Here is a 26,417-nt window from a genome sequence, read left to right on the forward strand (position 1 = left end):
TTCAGAATTTTAACATTTTAAGCAAAATTTACTCATTTAGTTTGAACTATGATAAAGCATCTCAGAGCCATATTGCTACTGTAAATTTAACATGTGACATTATTTGAACTTTTTTTTCATACAACTTTCCATTTAATTTTCATTGAGTTCTAGTGACAGTTTCATAATGGAGTACATAAAGTAATTTTAAATATACCCCTTTTGCTTATCTTTCTTTAAGGACTTTAAATGCCTTGGATACAGGAACTGGAATTTACAGAAAGGGATAGAGCTGCCAGAGTAATTCAGAAGGCCTGGAAAAGTTTCCTTGTGAGTTCTGTTATTGTTGTTGTCTTGCAGCTTTGCTGAGATATAATTTAGATATCATAAGGTTTACCTGATTAAAATGTACAATTCAATAGTTTTTAGTATATTTACAGAGTTGTATACCACCCTTTGTTTTAAAAGCAGACATTTTTTAAAGTTTCAAAAAGTTAACATTAATTAATAATCTCAATAGCCTCACAAATATTTATTGAATTCCTCATCTGGGGCAGGCACTTTAATACTAGCTACTATCAATGAAAGTATCAGTAATTGGCACATTTGGCTTTTATCCATAAAAGCTTTATTTCTTAACATGGAATCAGATTTGTGAGCAGGTGTTAGGGATACATTCAGTCATTAAATATTAATTGAGTGCCTACTCTTGAGGACTTAGTTTAATAATACACGATATCTGGATTAATGTAGTGGTTCCTTATCATGGTCTAATATGGATAGAGCTGGTCTTATCCAATAAGGAATATTCCAAGTTGATTTACCTGGTTAGGTGAGACCCAAGAGCTAAATGACTTCACTGTTTTTTCTCTGATAGCAACAGGACTCTATCTACCTGAAAATGTTGTGTGAAGTGGTATGTCTGTCTTTCTAGCACACAAGAGTACCTTTAATTCAGTTAATCAAGTCTTGCAAAATAGTTTCCATTATTTGCTTCTATTGCCTCTAGCAAAGCTATAAAACCTATGCTGGGGCATAACTATTGATTTCCAACATTAAAATAAAAAAAATTTTTTCTTTAAAATCTAGTATTCCTTTGATGGTATCTATCAGAACACTTGTCATCTAGATTAAAGCAGTTCTGTCATTTGTAACATCTTTTCTCTTACATCCAAATCCAACCAGCCATGTACCTTTAAATCCTATTATTAATATATTCCTGGCACTGTGCTAGGCATTTTACATCCTTGTCCTTAAGGAGCTTCAGTAGAAAAGATATGTATATAAACAAGTTGTGTGTGTGAGAGTGTGTGTGTGTGTGTGTGTGTGATCAAGATGGTAGACTGAATACACGTTTTCACTTTCTGTTCCTCCAGAACCCCATTGAAATGACAATACAGAAACTTAACCCTCATAGAGAGAAGGGAGTTCATGAGCAAATAAGAACTTTTATCTCATTTATGGAAAACCAAAAACATGATAGCATACCACTGGACAAAACTGTATAGAAAACTTCCCTAAATACACTTCAAAGGGGCTCCAGTGAGAGAGCTGGTTTGTCATCGAAACCCTAGAAAGAATATCAAGTAGGAGTTAGCAATCTAAAAGAGCTGGAAGACAAGGACTAGACACGGGGCTGACTGGAGGTCTGTACGTGGAGGAGCTGTACCACTTGTCTCCACTGTCACTTTAAGACTCAACGCGGCAGGTAGATGGAGATTTATCATTGCCAAGTATCTGCTGGTTCATGGATACTTACTGTGGAGGGGTAAAGAAATTCTTAAGGCTTATCTCTAAAAAGTTCAAATGAACTATCTGGGAAAACTAATTCTAGCATGGATTTGGTACCCCACATTAAAACCCTCTTAATTTTAGTATTTAAGAGACACGCTGCTTAATTGCTGCCTATCTGACCAAAACCCCTCTAAGACAGCCTGTTGATTAACTTCTTCCACCCACATCACAAAGCTCCCAGGCAATCTTCCCACTCTGTGTGAACAGTGAGAAAACAGGAGACTTATACAAAAGGTCAGGATACTTATACTAGCTCCCTAAAAAATTGACAGAGACCTTCATACTTTACAGTCATGCACCACCTAAGTCACCGATGGACTGCATATGTGACAGTGGTATGCCTTATAGTCTAGGTGTATGCTGCGCTATACGTCTAGGTTTGTGTAAGTACACTCTATGATGTTTGCACAATGATGAAATTGCCTAACAACACATTTTGCAGAACATATTCCTGTTGTTACGTGGCACATGACTGTATTAGTAGACAACTGAGGATCAACTGACATTTAAGGAAAACCAATGATATAAAAAAGAAAAGAAAAAAATAACATAACCTGAAGGAAATATAAATGGTAATCAATTCAGATCAGATCAGTATGGTAAATGGCTCTAAGAGGATTGTACCTGGAGATAAAATGGTACCCTATGCAGTAGAATGTATATGTGAGAAGCTGGACTTAAAAAGTGGTTAGAAACTCTGAAAAAGAGCTAACCATGAAAGTCATGCTTCAAGTTTAATGCAAATTAAAATAGTTCTAAGATGGAAAGATGCATTTGATTTTGATTCTAGATACATTCTACTTCAAGTAACCCACAGGGTGACTTCTAAATAAGGATGTATAGTTTTAGCACATTACTTGGCCTTATTGGTGAAAGATTTGCATAGTGATCATAATGTAAATGCAAGCTTTTTTCTATCATTTTAAATATTTTTATTGAAGTAATAATGTACACTTTTTTATAGTAGTAAAATAATGTAGAAGAACGTATACTAAAAAGCAAGTCTTTTATGCCCACTTTTTCAACTTCGTACTCTAAAAGCAACCACTTTAAACTATTTTTCATTTTAGATCTTATGTTTATGTTATGTTATGTTTATGTTTTAGTTCCATGCTTTTGAATAGTATGCTTGTATAATTATTTTTATTTATTAACTTTAGAAGTGATCTGTTGACTTTCTGAAAAGATAAAGAATTTATCTTATCTTCTACAACCCTGCTTATCTCTCCTCCCAGTATTATAATCATTATTTTTTAGTTCCTCTATTTGTTACCTTATTGCTTTAAATAATATTTAAATCTTTGCTTCTTATTCCATCATGCTAACACAGGATTACTTGACAACTCATCTATGATGAGGATATAAATATCCCTACCCTTTTCTTCACATATCCTCCCAATGCTCTAACCCCCAAGTTCCATCACCTCTACTATTACATTGTCAATGTTCAGTTGAAGCAATTTTTCATAGATCCTTAATACAAGTCCTATATCGAATATATATGTTGCAAATACATGACACCACCCAAAGAAACTAATAAAACTCCAATAACTGATCGCAGAGAAATGGAGATCTATGAGCTGTCTGACAAAGAATTCAGAATAATCTTCTTAAAGAAGTTCATCGATCTGCAAGATCATGTAGACCAAACTATTGGTGTGTACCTTGGTGGAAAAATTCCTCCCATAGGTGCTAAGACTTTTATATTCACAGAGCCCAAAGGTATAGGACAGGAAGCAATATTTTCACTAATAGTTCGTTGGAGGTAATACTGAGAAGGAGCCACTTCCATTTTTACCCTTTGCTTCTCAGACTCATAAATGCTGGCTGTGGGAGAAACAGCACCATATGTTGATTATTGCTTCAGATGGTAGACGAGTACTACCACATGGAGGACGTCAGCCTAATCTGAAGAGTCTTATCACTGGAACTTTAACTGTAACTGAATTTCTAAAATGCCATTCCACTATTCTTTCAGGCCAGTTATTTTAGTATGATGGAGAACAAGGTAATATCAATGAATTTCATCAGCATGGGCCCATTGATGTACTACATTTGCTATGAAGAAGTTCACTGATCAGAAGCAATGCTATGTGGAATACTATGACAGTGAATAAAACATTTCGAAAGTATACAGGTGGTGGTTTTGTAGAAGCATTGTGCATACGAAAGGGTAAAGTATCAATCAATTCCAGTGAGAATAAAGTGTTGCCCTTTCCATATGGAAGTATTCCAACTAATCAGTGTGCCACAGGAAACTGGCTAATCCCCCCAAGGAGTGATGCCTATCAGGGGCTCAGTGTTGGTCAACGTTTTGACAAAGTGAGCACTCAGCAGTGGCAATAGCCAGATATGATGAGTAGAAATCCATGTTGCTGAGCCTATGAATAACTACCATTGTGGCTGCCACAGCCACTTTTTTTCGTTAGCCCATTGGACAAGGAACAGCAGTGGCTAGGGAAAAAGGCTTACTGACTCCCAAGAAATAGTTATCTTGCACACAAAATTCTTGAGATTCTTTTTTGCTGAGATTGCTCTTTGGTGAGCATTCACATGGGACACAAATATCATAACATTTGGTGTGCATTTGAAGATGGGATGTTTGACCTCTTTTTCAGACCTTCTTTTCACCAATTTCCTAACCACCTTCTTTCCAAATCCCTGACCACTCAGCCAAACCATCAGTCACTGCCCATCTTTCTACCTGTACCTGGCCGATACACAACCATGTATGCTGCTTGAGGTTCTGTCCCTGGAAGGCTTTCTCTTCACCCCTGTTGTTCACCCCTGAGTGAGGCCATAGTATATATGGAACTCCTATAAGTCACACTTTGAACTCGACCTCTCGAGTGAGGCCTGCTTGGTCCTGAGTTTCACCAATAGAATGCAGAATAACGGATGCTATATGACTTCCAAGACAAGGCTTTATGAAGCCTTGCAACTTCTACTTTCTCTGTTTCTTTGGTACTGTGAAACCTCCATGCTCTGAAGCAACTCAAAGTGAAAGTCTATGGGGAGAGAGAGATCCAGCCATCCCAGACATTCCAACAAGCCACGATAAAGACCCAGATATGAATGTGACGCCATATTGAATCATCCAGCTCCAGTTGATCTGGTGCTGAGTACAGCCACATATGTGAGTTCAAGCAAGACCAGCAGAAGTTCCTTGTCAACCCACAGAAAGTCGTTGCTGCTTTAAGTCACTAAATTTTGGGGTGGTTTGATACAGCAATCTACGTATTTAGAAGATACTACTCAGATTTTAAACCATCATAAATTTTTCTTGACACTCAATTTAAGGTTTTACTTAGGGAAAATTATATCTTCCTTTCAGAAAGAATATTATTTGTGTTGATGGGGGCTGCCCCGCCTTCCACAGGCAATTGCAGTGGGGTTTCCCATTGTCCTATGGGTGCTATGGATTGCTTCAGCTTGAATTGATTTGATGTGACTTAACAGAAGCAAACTAGGTGTAGTGGGGCTTACCAAAAGTTATTAAGGGTTTTTGGGGTGTGTGTGTGGAATGGGTATGAGGAGAGGGCTACCAAGTAAATAGTTTTCCAGAATAGAAGAATTGTTTGGAGTTGTTTGACTCAATTTGTGATCACATGAAAAGTAGACAGCATTTGTAAGTCTGTGTAATTACTAAAGAAATGAGGAGGATTGTATACTGATAATAATAGATAATATTTATTGAGTGCTTCTGATTCCAGAAGTTGTTGTAAGTGCTTTACAAATATTAAATCATTTATTCCTCACCACAGCTGTATGTATCCCATACTACTATCAGTATCCCATATTTTAGATAAGAAACTGAGCAGAGAGGTTAAGCAACTTTTCCAGGGTCGTGCAGCCAGTAAGTACTAACAGTTGAAGCCACAGTATTATGCCATAGTCAGTGTTCTGAATCACTAGGCTGTATTTTGTCTTTCTGCTATATTATTCTGGAGTATAGAGAAGTGACCCAACCAAAGGTCTGGATATTTTAGTTATACTTGTTAGTGATACAATTACAAATTTAAGGATAAAACTTTTTGTGAGAATAATAGCAACATTGCCTGACTTGTCAAAGCAAACCCTGAGTGGACAATATTTCTAAAATCTAATTTACATATATAAAATCTGTTTTATGGTTTTTACTCATTTTGCCCTAATTGGTGCAAAGCTAATTAGAGATAGGAAACCCAGTTCTGACCATAAAAATCTTATGTTTTTGAACCTATAGTATGTCGCTGTGTTCCAACACTTTAAAAGTGTGATTAGTATAAGAAGACAAGGGGAGCCACGTCAGATAGTAAGATACATTAATCCTAAAGAGGTAAGGACATTATTTATTGATATAGTATCTTTTTCCCCCTTAAAAATGTGTGGGTACTTCATAAATTCAGTGTGCTTTTATTTGTTCCTTTTTACAAACGTTTTAATTGAAGTATTACAAACCTATAGAAAGTTCATAAAACTTAAATGTATAACTCAATGACATCACAAGCAAACCAGTGCCTTCGGGTGTTTGGCAAGTCACTGCAAACTCCCTTCTTCTAAAAAGTAATCACCATTTTGTTTTTGTGTTTTTTAAGATTTTTATTAAAATACAGTAACATACAATATTATATTAGTTTCAGGTGTACACCATAGTTAGTCAACATTTCTATACCTAAAGAAGTGATCACCATGCTAAGTGCAGCAACCATCTGACACCGTACCATGTTATCACAATATTGTTGACTATATTCCGTATGCTGTCCCTTAAATCCCCATGACTTATTTGTTTTATACCTGGAAATTTGGGTCTCTCATTCCCTTTCACCTTCCCCTCCTTTTTAATTTTTCAGTTACAGTTGACATTCACTATTATTTTATATTAATTTCAGGTGTAGAGCATAGTGATTAGATATTTATATAATTTAAGAAGTGATCCCCTTCACTAATCTAGTACCCACTATACATAGTTATTACCATACTGCTGACTATATTCCCTATGCTTTACTTTACATCCCCATGACTATTTTGTACTTCTTAATTCCTTCACCTTTTTCACACTGTCCCCAACCTTTCTCCCATCTATGACTGTGATAAATCTAGTACCCATCTAACACCATACATAGTTATTACAATATTATAACTATATTACTTATGCTATCCCCTACACCTCCATGACTACTTTGTAACAACCAATTTGTACTTCTTATCCTTTTCCCTCTTTCACACACCTCCCCAATTCCCCTCCCATCTGGCAACCATCAAAATGTTCTCTGTATCTATGAGTTTCTTTCTGTTTCATTTGTTTATTTTGTTCTTTAGATTCCACATATAACTGAAATCACATTGCATCTGTCTTTCTGTCTGATAAATGCAACTCAGCACAGTACGCTCCAGGTTCATCCATGCAGCTGCAGATGGCAAGAACCCATTCACTTCTGTGGCTGAGCTATAGTCTACTGTATATATGCACCACCACTTTATCCATTCAATCATCAATGGACACCCAGGCTGTCTCCACATCATGGCCATTGTAAACAATGCTGCAATGAACAAATGGATGCACATGTCCCCTCAAAGTAGTGTTTTCAGTTTTTTAGAATAAATACCCAGAAGTGGGATCATTGGGTCCTTCTTGGTCTCTTGTAATAGTCTTTGTTTTATAATCTATTTTGTCTGGTATAAGTTATTGTTACCCCAGCTTTTTGTTTGTTTGTTTGTTTGTTTCCATTTTCGTGAAATACAAAGGTCTGACAATTAAGTTCACAAATTTATTGCAACAATGTTGCTCACTTTTTTTAAATATCAGACAGATTATTCATTATGAATTTGTACCAACTGGACAAATAGTTAACCAAGTTTACTATTTGGAAGTGCTGAAAAGGCTGTGTTGAAAGGTAGACGACCTGAACTTTTCACTAACAATTCATGGCTCTTGCATCATGATAATGCACAAGCTCACATGGCACTGTCTTGAGGGAGTTTTTAGCCAGTAAACAAATAACTGTATTGGAGCACCCTCTCTACCCACCTTATCTGGCCTCCAATGACTTCTTTCTTTACCCGAAGATAAAGGAAATATTGGAAGAAAGACATTTTGATGACATTCAGGACATCAAGGACATAATACACCGACAGCTCTGACAGCCATTCCAGAAAAAGAGTTCCAAAATCGCTTTGAAGGATGGACTACATAGGCACTGGCATCAGTGCGTACCTTCCCAAGGGAAGTACTTCGAAGGTGACAATAGTGATATTCAGCAATGAGGTATGTAGCACTTTTTCTAGGATGAGTTCACAAACTTAATTGTCCTATGTCATACCATTCCCATTCCTTTACTTTCAGCCAGTGTATGTCTTTCAATCTGAAGTGAGTCTCTTGTAGGCAGCATATGTAAGGGTCTCATTTTCTTATCCATTCAGTCACCCTATCTTTGAATTTGAGCATTTAATTCATTTACATTGAAAGTTATTGTTGATAGTTATGTAGTTATTGCCTTTTTATTATTTGTATCTATATCTATATATAGATATATAGATATCTATGTGTATATCTATAGATATCTCTCTCTCTAGATATATATGTATATATCTATATACACATATATATATACATATCCAAAAATATATATACACATTTTTAAGAAAGGAAAAAAACCACTTTGAGTACCTCTTTTAATTTTGCAAGTCAAACTTGACTTGTTTTTTATCTTTTGTTATTGGTATATATTGAGTACTACAATTTTAATAGTTTTTTCCTTTCTTAAAATGCATATACATTTTTTGGCATGTGTCTCTGTGTGTGTGTGTGTGTGTGTGTGTGTATTTATATATATTTCATCTTAAAGAAGTCCCTCTAAGATTCTTTATAATACTGGTTTGGTAGTAATGAACTTCTTTAGCTTTTTCTTGTCTAGAAAGCTTTTTATGTGTCCTTTTATTCTAAATAGTAGTGTAATCTTGGTTGTAGGTCCTTGCTTTTCATCACTTTGGATATTTGCTGCCAATCCCTTCTGGCCTGCAAAATTTCTGTTGAAAAATCAGCTGACAGTCTTATGGGAGCTCCCTTGTGGGTAACTAACTGCTTTTTTCTTGCTGTTTTTAAGATTCTCTCTTTGTCTTTAACTTTTGATATTTTCATTATGATGTGTCTTTGTGTGGGCCTCTTTGAGTTCATCTTGTTTGGGACTCTGTGCTTCATGAGCTTATCTATCTATTTCCTTCACCAGGTTATATCTTCAAATAGTTTTCAAACCTTTGTTCTCTTGCTTCTCTTTCTGGTACCTCCATGATGTAAATGTTGTTATGGTTGATATTGTCCCAGAGGCCCCTTAAACTATTCTCTCTCTTTTCTTTTTTTGGATTCTTTTTTATTTTTGATATTCTGATTTGGTGTTCTCTTATAACTTATCTTCAAAATCGCTGATTCAGTCCTCTGCTTCATCTATTCTACTGTTGATTCCCTATAATGTATTCTTCATTTCTGTTACTGTATTGTTTATTTTTAACTGGTTCTTTCTTATGTTTCCTATCTCTTTGTTGAAGTTCTCCCTGACATCATTGAGCATCCTTATAACCAGTGTTTGGAATTCTACATCTGGTAGATTACTTGTCTCCATTTTGTTTAGTTCTTTTTCTGGAGCTTTATTCTGTTCTTTCATTTGGGACGTATTTCTTTGTCTCCTTATTTTGGCTGCTTCCCTGTGTTTGTTTCTACGTATAAGGTAGGGCTTCTATGACTCCCGGGATTAGTAGAGTGGCCTTATGTAGGAGATGTCCTTTGAGTCCCAGTGGTGCAGTCTACATGGTCATCAGAGTTGGGTGCTCCAGGTGTGTCCCTTGTGTGGGTTATGTGTGCCCTCCTGTTGTAGTTGAGCCTTGATTGCTGTTTTCACATCAGTGGGAGGGATTGACACTCAGGCTGATTGGTTATGAGGACTGGCCATGACTACAATGGAGGAACTGTGGTGCAAGGGATGACTCTACAGAGAAGGATTTGCTTCAGCAGGGCTCTGGTGCCTGCCCTGTCTGTCCTTTGTGTGTGTTATCCTTGGAGATGGCTGGGTGATACTCTGGCTTAATCTGAAGCTGGCCACTAGATACACCAGCCCAGGTGCCTCCTTGGAGGGTACCCACTATAGGCCACAGTCTTTGCCCTTCCCATGGCCAGCTGGCATGAGCCACAAAGCAATCTGCAGATGGCTGGCACTCCCTCTGGGCTTGCAGGTGGCCTTGAGAGGCCAAGCTGTGAACTGAAATTGACCCTTGCTACTGCCAGGCTTGGGGTTTCTCAACTAGAGGTACGGGACACTCTGAAGCCAGATGCTGCTTCTTTGGGTTTTGTTAACCTTTGAGAGATTTTAGGAAAGTCCGTAGCATGAGCCAAGACAGGTTGTTTGTATGGAAAAGCAATTGGAAGCAACTTCAGTGGCCTGAAATTTGGGTAGGGCAGTGTCTCAGGGAATCACCAGGGTGGAGTTAATGAATGGTGTTAGCCAGGTTGATAAAGGCTAAATTATGGTGGCTGCCCACGTTGCACACTGGGATGGGGGAGATCAACAAAGAAACAATGGCTTTCCCTCGCTCTTCTGTCTGGGAGAAAGCTGCCCCTTCAGCCCTTGCCCTATAGCCAGACAATTCAGTTCCTCCCCATATGTCCCTGGTGCCTCTTGATCTGCTGCCCCAGCACTGGAGCTCAGAGCATGTGAGTCTGTCAGCAGGTTAATCCATGTGTTGGTCCCTTAAGAGGAGCACCTGGGATTCGAGCCACCCTCCATCTCACTCAGCCACAATTTCCACTGATTTTCACAGCCAGAAGTTTTGGGGACATCTCTCCTCAGCACTGGAACCCTAGGCTGGGAGCCTGCTGTGGGAATGGGACTCCTCACTCCTCTTGGGGGAGACCTCCACAGCTGAGATATCCCTCCCAGTTTTTAATGGTCACATGCAGGTGTCAGACCAGTCCATTCTGTGTCTCTGCTCTTCCTACCAGTCTTGAGGTGGCTCCTTCTGTCCTTAGTTCCAGGGCTTTTGTCCAGCAAGATTTCAGGTGATTCTCAATGTTTGTTGGTCTATAGGTTAGTTGTAATTTTGATGTGGTCATGAAATGAGATAAGCACAGCATTTACCTGCTTTGCCATCTTGACTGGTAAAAAAAAATCTGTAACTAGATGATGTAATACAGAATTGTACACCTGAAAAAAAAATATCTGTAACAACTATTTTGAATTCTAGCACAGTTTTTTAATTTCCTCTGTTTTTAAACTATATATAAATAGAATCCCATGGTATAGTTTTGTATCTAGCTTTATTCATTCAACATTATGTTTGTGTAGCTAAACTTCATTTGTTTTATTAAAAATAATGGTAGTACTCCATTTTTTAATATACTGCTGTTTATTTATTCTAAAGTTGATTGACATTTGGGTTTTGTCCAGTTTAAGGCTATTATAATGACTGCTTCTCAGAATATTCTTATTTATGTCTTATTTACGCACTTGTGCATTTTCTTTTGGTTTCTACTTCACCTAGAAATGGACTTGCTGGGTGACAGGATATGCCAAACTATTTTTCAAAATTACTGTACAAATTCATATTCACCATTAGCAATCTTTCAGAATCCTTGGTGCAGCACTTAATAGTGTTAGTTTTGAAATTTGCCTTTCCCTAATTCATAATTAATTAAGTTGACCATCTTTTAGAGGAGTTTGGCTCATGGTTAAAACCCTACATTATTTTTCAGACCTGGTCACAGGCAATTACAAAGCCTTTACCTGACAGACCACTCAGTGGAAAACTGCCTCCTCCTCACACCAGACTGCACAGCCAATGCATTACAGCTTCTTAAGGAAGTTGCACTTGAGGAATCAGGTCCTCATGGCTGGGCATGCTCTTACACACAGTATTTACATTCCTAGCCCAGTGTCTTCATTCCTAGGTCTCTTTATCCAAGGCTTTGGGCAGAGACACCTCTGCTGAGACCTTTATATGGGGGAAACCTTGAAGACAATTTCACCACTCTGACTCACTCCACACTGACCCTCCTCCTTCAATCCACCTGGGATTGATTTTCTGTGTATGGTGTGAGGTAGAGATAACTTTCATGTTCTTCCACATAGATATCCAAATGATTAAAAGCTATTAAACAGATAGTCCTTTCTCCACTGCTCTGCAGTACTACTTTTATCATGAAACAAGTGACCATTTATGTATGAGTCTGTTTCTGAATTCTCTATTCTGTTCCATTGGTCTATTTTCCTACCTTTTTCTTAATTACTATAGCATTATAATAAGTCTGTTACATGGTAGAGAAGTATTCCCATCTTATAATTCTTCAAGAAGATACTTCCAGGTTATTCTTAGATGATTTCTATTTTCATGTAAATTTTAGAATTAGCTTGTCAATTTACACACACACACACACACACACACACACACACACACACACACAAATTCTTTACCATCATAGAAAGTAATGGAATAAGGAGTTCTAAAAATCACTGTCAAAATAAACTTTTTTGGAAATCTGGAATTTAATTGAAAAACAAAAAACAAAAAAACAAAACTTAGGGCAACCAAAACTTAGGAGAGTGCTTAATGAAGAAAAGGCTATTAAATTTCAGTTAGAAAGAATTGTGGTGTTTTGCTTACCCACCTAATATCCTTCATTCCTCACTGTGGTGGCAGCTGTAGAGACAAAGGCACACATTCCTTGTGTGGCTTGCTGTGACCAGGATGTTAAATATAGACCTTTTTCTAAAAAATTGTGGTTGTGTATTTTGAAAGAAGATGCTGATATGAAGTTTGGGTGACACATGTTTATTAGGGTATTTTCTTCTTGAGGGATCTTCACTGAAGCTTGCCTTTGTTTTACCACCTTGATGCAGTCCCAGGGCTGAGCTGTGTTCTAGTACTTAAAGCCATATGCTACCCACAGCCACCAGACAAAAGGGTTGACAGACAGGACAAGAACAGGCAGATCCAAAACCCTGGGACAGATGAGGCTGTGGAGTGATTACTTAATGGGTAGGAGGGTATCCTTTTGGAATGATGACAATGTTCTGGAAATAGACAATAGCTGTAACATATTGCAAATGTACTAAATGCACATGGAGATGTGCTGCTCAGATTTCTCTTCACAAGAGGGTTTTACTACCCAACTGCAGGAAGTGTGATCAGCAGAGAGCCTCCAGCTGTGCACATTGTGTTAACTGAGTTCAACTGTTTCCAGGGCAGCCTGAATCCAGTGCCTGAGCATGTGGGGGGTGGAGGTGAGAAAGAGGAGGTAAAGACCAGTCTGAGGTAAAACAACTCTATTAGGCAATATTCACTCTAGAGCTCCCTGCAAGATTAGCCCAGGTTATGTGGGGCCTGCATTGATGTTCAAATCCTTTCTTTGCCTTCTTTTCACAGGTGTTGATCCCTAATAAACATGTGTCACCCAAACTTCATATCAGCATCTTCTTTCAGAAACCCCAATCTGCAACATCATTTAACTCTTCTATAATTTCTCTCAATAATGCTGTTATCATTTTCTGCATAGAGGAGTTGCATATCTTTTATTAGATTTATACCTTGCTTTTTCATGCTTCTATAAGTGGCAATTAGAAAATGTTTATTTTATTTTCCAGTTTTTGATACTGGTACATAAGAATATAATGAATTTTTGTTTATTTGCTTTGTTCCAAGCAACTTTGCTTCTTCATTTATTAATTCTAATAATTTTACATAGATTCTTTTGGATTTTCTGCATAAGCAAGAATGCTATCTTCAAATAAGGAATTTTTCTTTTTTTCTTTCTAATCATTATACAATTTTTCTTTCTTTCTTTTTTTTTTTTTTGCCCTTCTACATTAACTAGAGCCTTCAGTAAATTGGTAAATAGAAGTGATAATTACTGTCTTATTCCTTATTTTATTATTTTATTATTATCTCCAATAATAATTATTGGAGATAGAAAATATAAAAAAAGAATCAGTCAGAAATTAAGAACACAATAACTGAAATAAAGAATACATGAGAGGGAATCAACAATAGATTAGATGAAGCAGAGGATTGAATTAGCAATTTAAAAGTGGAAGTAGCAAATTCAAAAATCTGTATGCACTCCTATGTTTATTGCAGCACTTTACACAATAGCCAAGATATGGAAACAACCAAAATGCCCATCGGTAGATGACTGGATTAAGAAGCTGTGGTACATTTATACAATGGAGTATTACGCAGCCATAAAGAAGAAAGAAATCTTATCATTTGCAGCAACATGGATGGATCTAGAGAACATTATGTTAAGTGAAATAAGTCAGAAAGAGAAAGACAAGTACCATATGATCTCACTTATATATGGAATCTAAAGAAAAGACTATGTGAATGAACTAATCAGAGTCAGTTTTGGGGACGCAGAGAAAAAACCGAGAGTGGTTAGATGGGTGTGTGGGAGGGGGTTGGGGATAAGGGGAAAGGTGAAGGGATTTGGAAGCAGCTGGTAACCACAAGATGGCCTCAGGGTTTTTCTTTTGAAAATTAATTTGGGGAAGGTATTCTATAATGTTGTAAAGATTTTGTTGGGTATCCGATGGACATGCGTCCTATTTGGGAGACCACCTCAGGGATACTGTGGATACCTGATCATGGCATTGTACATCAGAAGCTAAACATTAATGAATGCCAACTATAATTTTATATATATAATGTGATGGTTCAGTGTGAGGTCGGAGGGATAGTGGATGGGGGGAGGGGGGTTCACAGTATGAGGGATATAAATGATGAACGTCTAAGTATTACCTTGTTTTGTACACCTGAAACTAATAAATAAATTAATTAATAAAAAAAAAAATAAAATAAAATAAAAAAAAAAAGAAAAAAAAAATAAAAGTGGAAGTAGCAGAAAATACCCAATCAGAACAGCAAAAAGAAAAATATTTTTAAATGAGGCTAGTTTAAGGGGCCTCTGGGACAGCGTCAAGAGTAACAACATTTGCATCATAGGGGTACCAGAAGGAGAAGAGAGAGAGCAAGGAATTGAAAACCTATTTGAAGAAATAATGACTGAAAACTTCCCTAACCTGGTGAAGGAAATGGACATACAAGCCAGAAAGTCCAGAGTCCCAAACAAGATAAACCCAAACAGGCCCACACCAAGACACATAATTAGAATGGTAAAGGTTAAAGACAAAGAGAGAATCTTAAAAACAGCAAGAGAAAGACAACTAGTAACTTACAAGGGATCTCCCATAAGATTATCAGCTGATTTCTCAACAGAAAATTTGCAAGCGGAAGGGAATGGCACAAAATATTCAATGTGATGAAAAGTAAAGACTTACAACCAAGACTACTCTACCCAGCAAAGCTATCATTTAGAATTGAAGCACAGAGACTTCCCAGACAAGAAAAGGCTAAAAGAATTCATCACCACCAAATCAGTATTACAAGGAAAGTTAGAGGGACTTCTTTAACCTGAAATAAATAAATAAATAATATGAACGATAAAATGGCAATATGTCTATGAACAATTACTTTCAATGCAAATGGATTAAATAGTCCAATCAAAAGATAGGGTTGCTGAATGGATAAGAAAACAAGACCCTTATATATGTGCTGCATCCTGCGTGACGAGGGTTGTGGGGAGCAAGGAGGGCAGCGCAGGGTTAAGAAAAGACAGTAGCCATGAATAAAGTGCAAGCGGGGCCAAGGAACTCCAGCCTCAAGGACTGGGCCTTGAATCAAGACTAGCATTAGTTTTTATTAGTTAAGTGAGGATAAAGCTTGTCAATCTTAAGATCTGTGAATCCTATACATTATAACAAGAAACTGATTCAAGCCAATCACCCTTGCCTGCAGGCAGCTGAACCATAAGTCTCAGAATGTATGTACTTCCCTAAGGGACAAAACCTTTATGTATATGAATAGATGGAGAGCATATCTTGGATCTCTTGCCTCGCAGGTTGTGGGAAGGAATGAAGCCACAGAGGCAGAGGCTCTCCTTAGCCGGGGGAAGGTGGGGGGCTGTGCCCACCTCTATCAACCCCACAAGTTCTCTAGTGGGTCCCTACTAGACTGTGCCTGGTTTGATTTGTCCCCCTCGTGGGGAATCTTACTCATCATTGGCTGACCAGCCATCTTTCTGGGGGCCAAACAGGGTGACATAAGGTGCAAGCACAAAGGTGAAGCAAAGTCCCTGAAAGGATCCATCTCACAGACTCTCCTTTCTTTAGGGGCAGGTACGTGGAGACAGACAGGTAGGATGCTGCGTGGCAACATATATGCTGCCTACAAGAGACACATTTCAGGACTCACCCAGTGGCTCAGGTGGTTAGAGCTCCATGCTGCTAACTCCAAAGGCTGCTGGTTCGATTCCCACATCAGCCAGTGGGCTCTCAACCACAAGGTTGCCAGTTCAATTCCTTGAGTCCCACAAGGGATGGTGGGCAGTGCCCCCTGCAACTAAGATTGAACACAGCACCTTGAGCTGAGTTGCTGCTGAGCTTCCAAATGGCTCAGCTGGTTGGAGCGCATCCTCTCAACTACAAAGGTTACCAGTTCGACCCCCACAAGGGATGGTGGGTTGTGCCCCCTGCAACTAGCAACAGCAACTGGACCTGGAGCTGAGCTGTGCCCTCCACAACTAAGACTGAAAGGACAACAACTTGACTGGAGAAAAGTCCTGGAAGTACACACTGTTCCCCAAGAAAGTCCTGGTCCCCTTCCCCAATAAAATCTTTAAAAAAAAAAAAAACGAGACACATTTCAGATCTAAAGACACACACGGACTGAGTGTAAACGGATGGAAAAAGATAGTTCATGAAAATGGAAATGGAAAAAGAAAAAAAGCTGGAGTAGCAATTCTTTTACCAGACAAACTAGACTTTAAAACAAAGACTATACTACGAGAAAAAGAAGGACCATTTATCCCTCTTCTGGTTATCCGAAGAAACCCAAAACACTACTTCGAAAGGGTATGTGCAGTCATATGTTCATTGCAGCATTATTTACAATAGCCAAGATATGGAGGCAACCTGGGTGTTCATCAATGGATGAATGGTTAATGAAGGAGTGGTACATATATACAATGGAACATTACTCAGCTATAAAAATGAATGAAATCTTGCCATCTGCAACAACATGGGTGGAACTGAAGGGTATTATGCTGAGTGGACTATATCAGACACACAAAGACAAATGCCATATGATTTCACTTATATGTGGAATCTAAAGAACAAAATAAACAAACAAAATAGAAACAGACTCATAGATACAGAAAATATTTTGATGGTTGCCAGCTGGAAGAAGGGTCAGGGGGGTGGGTAAAAAGGGGAAAGAGATTAAGAAGTACAAATTGGTAGTTAGAAAATAGTTATGGAGAATGTAATGTATAGCATAAGAAATACAGTCAATAATACTGTAAAGCTACATATGGTGTCAGATGGGTACTAGCTCTATCAGGGTGATCACTTTGTAAGTTATATAAATGTTTAATCATTATGTTGTATACCTGAAACTAATATTGAATGTCAACTGTACTTAAAAACTTATTTCAAAATTATTTTTAAAATAATAGTTGTAATATGATTGCCATTGTAGTGATAATTAGCTCCTCTATCACATTACATAATTATCCTTTCTTTTAAGTGGTTGAAATAATTAAGTTCTAGTCTCTTAGCAAGTTTGATGATTATTGTTTTTCTGTATTCACTATACTTTGTGTTAGATCTCTAGGACTTATTTATTATGCATTGCAAGTTTGTACCCTTAAACAACATCTGTCCTAGTCCCCCTCCTCCTATCTCCTGGTAACCACCATTTTACTCCCTGTTTTTACAAGTTTGGCTTTTTCAGATTCAACATATAAGTGATATCATACAGTGCTTGTTTTTCTCTGTCTTGCTTATCTCATTTAGAATAATGTGCTCAAGGTCCATGAATGTTACTACAAATGACAGGATGGTTGAATAACACACACACACACACACACACACACACACACACACTACATCTTTATCCATTCATCCATTGGTTGACATTTAGGTTGTTTTCATATCTTGGCTGTTGTGAACAATGCTGCAATAAACATGGGAAGGCATATATGTCTCTTTCTTGACGAATCTTATCACGGTTTCTCACTTACTAGTCTTTTCAAAGAACCAACTTTCAGTTTTGTTCCTTTATATTGTTTATTTCTTTCCTACTTCACCATTTTCTGCTATTTAGTAGTTTCTTCTTTACATTTTTTTTTGAGTTGTATTTGCTGTTGTTTTTCTAACTTTTTGAAATGGGTGCTGAGTTTATTGATTTTCAGACTTTTTTTGATAGCTGAACTTATGGCTATAAGTTTTTATCTATGCTTGATTTTAGCTGTAAAGTTTTGGTATGTCATATTTTCATCATCAAATTCAACTCAAAATATTTTTAAATTTCTACTTTGATTTCTTTTGGTTATTTATAATTATACTTTTAAATCTCCAAACATTTGAGAATCATTATCTTTTTGTCATCAGTCTTTATCTTAATTGCTCTGTGATTTCAATCCTCTATTCATTGTCCATTTTAAATACATTTTTATCTGTTCTTGAAAAGAATATGTATCTGCAGTTGTTGAGCATAGTGTTGTACAGATGTGAATTAGGCCAAATTTGTCAGTTATGTTGATCAAAGCTTTTATATCCTTACTGATTGTTTTTGCATAGTTATAGTATAAGTTACTAAAAGAGGTGTCTTAAAATCTCCACTATGATTGAAGATGGGTGCTTTATGTATTTTGAGACCATGCTATTGGCCGAATATCAGTTTAGAATTGTTATATCTTTCTTGTGAATTCAACCTTTTTATCATTATGAAGTGTCCCCCTTTATCTCTAGTAATATTCTTTGTCTTAAGGTCCAAAATCTCTGATGTTAATGTAGCTATGTCACACCAATTATTTTTCATTATTCTTTGCATGGTACATCTTACCCACTATTTTACTTTCAACATTCTATTTTTTTTTATTTGTTTTTTTTTAAGATTTTATTGGGGAAGGGGAACAGGACTTTTTTGGGGGAACAGTGTGTACTTCCAGGCCTTTTTTTCCAAGTCAAGTTGCTGTCCTTTCAGTCTTAGTTGTGGAGGGCGCAGCTCAGCTCCAGGTCCAGTTGCCGTTTCTAGTTGCAGGGGGTACAGCCCACCATTCCTTGCCGGAGTCTAACCAGCAACCTTGTGGTTGAGAGGACACACTCCAACCAACTGAGCCATCCGGGAGCTCAGCGGCAGCTCAGCGGCAGCTCAGCTCAAGGTGCGGTGTTCAATCTTAGTTGCAGGGGGCGCTGCCCACCATCCCTTGTGGGACTCGAGGAGTTGAACCGGCAACCTTGTGGTTGAGAGCCCACTGGGCCATGTGGGAATCGAACCGGCAGCCTTCAGAGTTAGGAGCATGGAGCTCTAACCGCCTGAGCCACTGGGCCAGCCCCTACTTTCAACATTCTTAATCTTTGTATTCTAGCTCTGTCTTTTATGGGCAGCATATTGTTAGTTAACTTTTTTTTTTATTAAGTTTATTGGGGTGACAATTGTTAGTAAATTACAATTGTTAGTAAATTACATAGATTTCAGACGTATAATTCTGTAATACATCATCTATATATCACATTGTGTGTTCACCACCCAGATTGGATCCCCTTAACACTCATTTACCACCCCTCTTCCCCCTTACCTTCTGGTAACCACTAACCTATTATCTGTGTCTATGAGTTTTTGTTTCTTCATTTGTTTGTCTTGTTCCTTTGTTATTTTCAGTTTTATATACCACATATCAGTGAAATCATATGGTTCTCAACTCTTTCTGGCTGATTTATTTTGCTTAGCATAATAATCCCAGGATCCATCCATGTTTTCGCAAACGGCACTATTTCATCTTTGCTTGTTTTCATGTCTTGGTCACCATAAATAAAGCTGCAGTGAACATCAGAGCACATATATCTTTATCTTTATGGATAAATGTTTTCAGATTTTTTTGGTAGATACCCATGACAGGGATTGCTGGGTCATATGGTAATTCTATTCGTAATTTTTTGAGGAACCTCCACACTGCCTTCCATAGCGGCTGCACCAGTCTGCATTCCCACCAACAGTGTATGAGGGTTCCTTTTTCTCCACAGCCTCTCCAACACTTGTTATTTGTCTTGTTGATGATAGCCATTTTAACTGGTATAAGGTGATATCTCATTGTGGTTTTTATTTGCATTTCTCTGATGATTAGTGGTGTTGAACATTTTTCATGTCTATTGGCCATTTTTATGTCCTCTTTAGAGAATTGTCTATTCAAATCCTCCGACCATTTTTAATTAATTAATTAATTAACATATAGTTGGGTCTTATTTTTTTATCCACTCTGAAAGTCTCTGTCTTTTAATTGGTATATTTAGACCATTGACATTAAAGTGATTATTAATATAATTTGATTGAGATCTACCATGTTTGTTACCATTTCCTAAAAGTGTTTGTTGCCTAAGGGTGTTGGTTGCCCTTGTTTGTTTGTTTGTTTGGTCTTGGACTCTTTTTCTGCTTTCTCTGGTTTTGATTGATCAATTTATATGATTATATTTTCTTTCCTTTCTTAGTATATCAACTAAACTTCTTAATGCTTTTTTGGTTGCCTTAGAATTTGCAGGGCACATTTATAACTAATGTAAGTCCACTTTAAACAAAACTGTCCCACCGAATGAAATCTCCCATAATCTCTCATAAACTTAGGAGACAAAGTCATGCTAGAGGGGAGGGAATTGCCTCAAATACACAGCCAACACAGCCCCCCTACTTGAGTTTGTAGGTAGTAGAAGAATAAAAAATTAAGCTCAAATATTCCAAACAGTGTAACTGAATTTCCCATAATCTTTCATGGTTGAAGAAATAAAGAACTGCTAGGATCATTGTAACTGAATTTCCCATAATCTTTCATGGTTGAAGAAATAAAGAACTGCCAGGATCAAATCAGACAAACAGGGAAAAATTAGAAGTGAACAAACCAGATATGGATTACTAAAACTGTAATCAGACTTGACTCAGCTCAATCTCTGATTGGGTTGATGTGATCAGCCCCTCACCCTAACTGACTAAATGAGCAAGGGTGAAAATTCATAGAGCTGTACACTTCAGATTTGTCTACTTTTATAGTAGAAAACTTTACACATAAAAGTATACATATATTTATGAACTTTATGAACATAGAGTTTGAGGTCTTGTTATAAAACATCTTTTTCATATTTGAAACATATATATGTGTGTATATATATGTATATATAAAACTTTTACTCAGGAGAAAATTATGCAAAACTAATGTTGTCTTCAAGCTCTATAGACAAAAATTTAGGAAAATATCTGTTCTCTCATCTACCTTCATATTATCAGAAGACAAGGTTGAACTGTCTTCTGATACAGAACCAAAATTTTTTTTCTTCTCTATTTTCCATTTGGTCCAGTGCACTAAAATTTAGAAGACCAATTATATATAATTCTTACAAAATTTAAACCTGGATTTTTGATTTAATAAAAGCTAATTAGGAAAGGTTATCTGCTGTTAAACTCAGACTGACCAATCTCAATTATTTTCTCTGACTTTACCTGTAAGATAATACTTAATATGTAAATCAAATATTTGAGGACTTATTTAAAACTTTTGCTTATGAATAACAAATCACTTGCCTTTTGTACTTATATATTGCATAGAAAGGAAACATAGTTTGGTATCATTTTTCCAATTATCATGTAAGCTGTTTTACTTATTGGATGCCCGTAAGAAATTAAATCTTAAAATATTTTCTAATTTAAAAATAATTATTTGAGGTTTATTCACTTGACCTATTTCATAAATAATCAAGATTCCGCAACTATTTTGACATGATAACATGAGAAGTAGTGAATTGATGTAGACAGAATTGATGTTGAAGAGTAATATATATTTTTTATAGGCAGAGCTTCTGGATGCTGCTGCTGGAGTTCATGTACGATTCAGATTAGGTGGTGTAAGTATGGATGAATTCTTATTTTTTAGTTTTAAAGCACATTAATATGAAATTTAAAAGACATAATTTTTTAAAATGTGCAATTTTTGTAATTAGATTGCAATGAACCTTTGAATGTTTCCATCTACAGGTTAAATTTCCACCTGAAATATACTATAAAATTTTCACTCAGAGACATGTTGAAGATTTGTGTGCTAATAGCCCTAGAGATTACACAAAACTTGCAGCAAAATATACATCGCATATTAAAAGTGATAATCTTCAGGAAGAGGATCATAGTGGCTGGTATCGTCGCATAGAGAACAATGGCTGGAGGCCTGTTTCTGATAGAGTAAGAAAAGAGAAATATTAATAATTTTGAATCTTAGCTATTTAGAAACCAACTTGTGTTTTTGAAAATTAGTTTTAAAATTATTTTTATAAATAGTAAATCCTAGTAATTTAACTGATAAAAATTGCTTAAGTTAACTACTCTGGGGTTACTAGTAGTACTTCGAGATACAGGAATATATCTTATTTTTCTTACACATATTTCTCCTCTAAGTACTTACCTTTTATCTAGGTCATCTTTAGATACTCTCTGGTACTCAGAAGTTTACCATCTTTATAACAAAGCAAATTAAAGATGTTGACTCTATATTAATACTTGGACTAGAGGTGGAATTACTTGGGAATGACATGACATTTTCTCTTATAGAGGTTGTAAGAGCAGAGGAAATCATTTGGATTTTTATAGTGCTGGGAATTTAACATGTATTCATATTAATTGAACAGAATGATTTTAAATATACATAGTTCTTAATGTGTATGTGTGATTCAGGGACTTTTCTCTAGACACCCATGTTTAATCTCTTTTTTATGGATATAATTTCTACATAAGAATATTTGTAAGCTTACATTTTATAGGTTAACATGATCTGGTTCCTTAGCTCTAGATGTCTGTTTATATGGCCTCAAGCATCTTCATTCAAATCATCAGTTTCTGGTAGACAGATTGTAGAATGTGGTATGCTGGATATACTAAGTATGAAAAGTGAAATTATCAAGGTATGAATTCATTCCTTCATTCAACACTTTACTGCATACCAACCGTGTATCAGGCATTATACTAGATGCTAGGGATACAATTGTAAATAAGAATAGTCCCTCCCCATCAAGTTTGCATTTTAGTTAGGGAGACAGTCAGTAAACAGGATATTTCAGTACAGTGCAGTAAACATGCACTTTAATAGTGGCAAATACAGTGTTGTATGTGTGTGTGTGGGGGGGTAACAAACTCTCCTTGTTGTTTAATGTGTGTGTGGTAGGGGAAGGGGAATTAATCAGAAGTAGAAAAATAGGCAACCAGTTAGGATAAAGTGTCATACAGGGGAAACCACCAACTTGGGACATACTGGTAAGACTTCTGTGTTCTTGGAAGGTGCCTATTCTTTTTGAGGATTAGAGTCTTCAAAAGCCAACAGTGGGCCACCGGTTGGCTCAGTGGTTAGAGTGCAGTGCTCATAACACCAAGGTCACTGGTTCGATTCCCACATGGGCCAGTGAGCTGAGCCCTCCACAACTCGATTGAAAACAATGACTTGACATGGAGCTGATGGGTTCTGGAAAAACGCACTGTTCCCCAACACTCCCCAATAAAAACTGAAGAAAAAAAAAAGCCAACAGCTCTAAGAGTAGGTCAGGTCTGTTCTTATGAGAAACACTCTTAGAATATGTCTATTCATTTATTCCTTCAACAAATACGTATTAAGTATCTCAGTACACTAATACTTTGTCAGTCTTTGTGTGGTATGTACTTCTGAAGGCTCAATGTGTTATTCGCCCATCACTTAATTAGAAATACCTTAAAAATGTCTATCTTCTCCTCTATTTCTGTCTTGACATATTCCTCCTGAATGCACAGAAGTTCTCGTGCATAGCCAGATAACCTCACAATCAGTATTTCAACATTTTATATATTCATTTTTAATTTTTCAATAGTTTTGGATGTCTACTGAAGATGTAATGGTGGGAAATAAAAAGGAAAGCAAATTCCATTTCTCTAAACTGAAGAGAAGACAAGATATGGAAAAGAAAAGAAAACTTAGAAAAATAGAATGGATGAAGCAAATGTAAGTTGATGAACTATTTAGCTTTACTAAAGAAGTATACAGTACTTTAAGTTTTTTAATAATTGCTATCACTACTAAAATAATTACCTGTTATTTTTAAAAGAGAATGTCAGGTTACAATTATATTTTTAAAAATACATAGAAAGCAAACATTTAATAAATACCTATTATGTATGAGAAGACACTGTTAATCTCCAGGATATTAATGGGAAAAGACATGTTGACCTCAAGGAAATCACCATCTATTGGAACATCAGATATGAAAATGAGCATTTACTCTTATGTAGCAGATAACTTTCTTTTGGCCCTCCAGACCCACTCTGTACCCTTTTCAACCCTTCTTTCTGCCCACACATATTGACTGTATGGATTACATTAAAAGTCATTCTAGACCTATGTAACAAATGTTAAAAGCAAGCATCAAAAATCAGATTGTCTCTAAGTTTACTTGACTGCATACCAAAACAAAGCTCCAACATATTTAAGGGAACACAAGAAACTCCGGTACTTAAAATCATAGAAAATTCAGTGTCTACCATATAGTAATCAATTACCCAGCATGCAAAGCAGCAAGAAAATAATCTCATGGGAGAAGATAAATTAATCAACAGCAAACAATCCACTGAAAAAATATATTTTTTTAATGAATATGAAAGAAAACCTTTTTAGTTCATGATCTCATCATGAACAGATCAACACTATAAGAAGTTAAAGGAGGTTCAGACAGAAGAAAATTATTCTAAGTGGAAATATGGATCCATACAAGAATGCAGAACACCAAAAATGGTAACTATGTAAATAAATATAAAGGACTTTTCTTCCTGCTATTTAAATCTTTTAAAAATGTGTAACTAATTACTGACCTGTACACTTAAAAATAGTTAAGATGGTAAATTTTGTTACATGTTTTTTTACCACAATTTTAAAAAAGATACCTATTACAAGTTTTATTGTAAAAGAATGAATTAATATAGATATTGCCAATCAAGTTCTACTTAAATTCTTGATTCTTCAATTGTACTCCTTCTCTTATATTGAAAATGTTCATTTCAAACAAAATATTATTGCTTATTTTTTTCTGACATTACAAGTAAATAGTTACAAAAATAACTATGATAAAAACATATGACCCAATTTTGAAATAAAGTTAAAAATGTACAGGTAATTTACTATGAGTATTTAAAGTAGAAATAATGACAATGTATTGTGATATTTATAAATTTATAGCAGTGCAGAAATAAAATTTATGATATACAAAGGTTGGGAAAAGTGAAATGGAAATAAGCTGTTAGAAGTTCCTTAAACTACTTATGAAGTGGTACAATATTGCTTAATATTGATAACTAAAGATGTATACAAACCCTAAAGCAACCATGACATCAACAGTAACAACAAAGATGTAAGCCTTCATTATAAGCAAATAATGGAGATAAGTAGAATCATAAAAAACAATCAATTAATCCAAGAGAAGTCTTAAAAAAGAGGAAAGAAAACAAAGAACAGACAAGACAAATAGAAAATGAATAGCATGATGTAGATTAAAACCAACCACATCAATGATCATATTAAATGTAAATGATCTATATGTTATGTACAAGAATTAACTTTAAATGTAAAGGACAAATAGATTAAAAGTAAACGCATGGAAAAGGATCATGCTAACAAAAGAAAGCTGGAGTTACTATATTAATATCAAACAAAGTAGATTTCAGAGTAAAGTATATTTCCAGAGATAAAGGCAGTCATTTAAAATAATAAAGGGATAAATTAATCAAGAGGACATAACAATCCTAAATGCTGTTTACCTAATAACAGAGCTTCAAAATACATGAAACAAACTAAGATTACTGAAAGGAGAAAAAGACTAATCCAAAATTATAATCAGAGATTTCAAAACCCTTTTCTTAGTAATTAATTAACATAACAAGTGGACAATAAATTAGTAAAGATTTAGAAAACTTTATCAACATCATCAACCAACTTGACGTTTTTGTCATAGTTGACATTTATAGAGCACGGTACCCAAGAACAGAAAATACTTTTTTGTTTTCAAGTTCACAATGATAAACCATATTTTGGGCCATTAAACAAACATCCACATATGTAAAAGATTAAAATCAGACAAAGGAAGTACTCTGATAACAATAGAATTAAAAAGAAATTAAAAACAAAATTAATAACAAAACATTTCTGGAAAACCTCCAAATATTTGGACACTAAACAGCATACCTCTATAAATAATCCATGAGGCAAAGAAGTCACAAGGGAAATTTGAAAATATTTTTGATATAATGAAAATGAAAATACAATATACCAAAATTTGAGGATGCAGCTAAAGCAGTATGTACAGGAAAATTTATAGTATTAAATACTTATATTAAAAAGAAAGAAAGATCTCAAATCAATGATATAAGCTTCCAGCATAAGGACCAGTAAAAGAAGAGCAAATTAAACCCAAAGCAAGTAGAAGAAACAAAATACTAAAGATAACAGCATAAATCAATGACATTGCAACCAGAAAACCATCAGAGAAAAATCAATAAAATCAAAACTTGTGTCCTTT

The 26,417-nt window shown here is 35.9% G+C and overlaps 1 protein-coding gene across 1 annotated transcript in view; it reads left to right on the forward strand.

Annotated features, from left to right (window-relative positions):
* Positions 1-228: 228 nt before the first annotated feature.
* Positions 229-26,417, forward strand: part of LOC308503576 (protein MFI) — a gene marked incomplete at both ends in the record, with an annotated part of 111,351 nt that continues 85,162 nt past the window's right edge. The window contains 3 exons of the mRNA XM_081062958.1: positions 229-309; positions 21,874-22,074; positions 23,724-23,854. Of these exons, the coding sequence (XP_080919084.1) occupies positions 229-309; positions 21,874-22,074; positions 23,724-23,854 (413 nt within the window). The remainder of the gene's footprint in view (positions 310-21,873; positions 22,075-23,723; positions 23,855-26,417) is intronic.

This window comes from Rhinolophus hipposideros (genome assembly GCF_964194185.1).
Source record: "Rhinolophus hipposideros genome assembly, chromosome: 10".
Classification (NCBI taxonomy): domain Eukaryota; kingdom Metazoa; phylum Chordata; class Mammalia; order Chiroptera; family Rhinolophidae; genus Rhinolophus; species Rhinolophus hipposideros.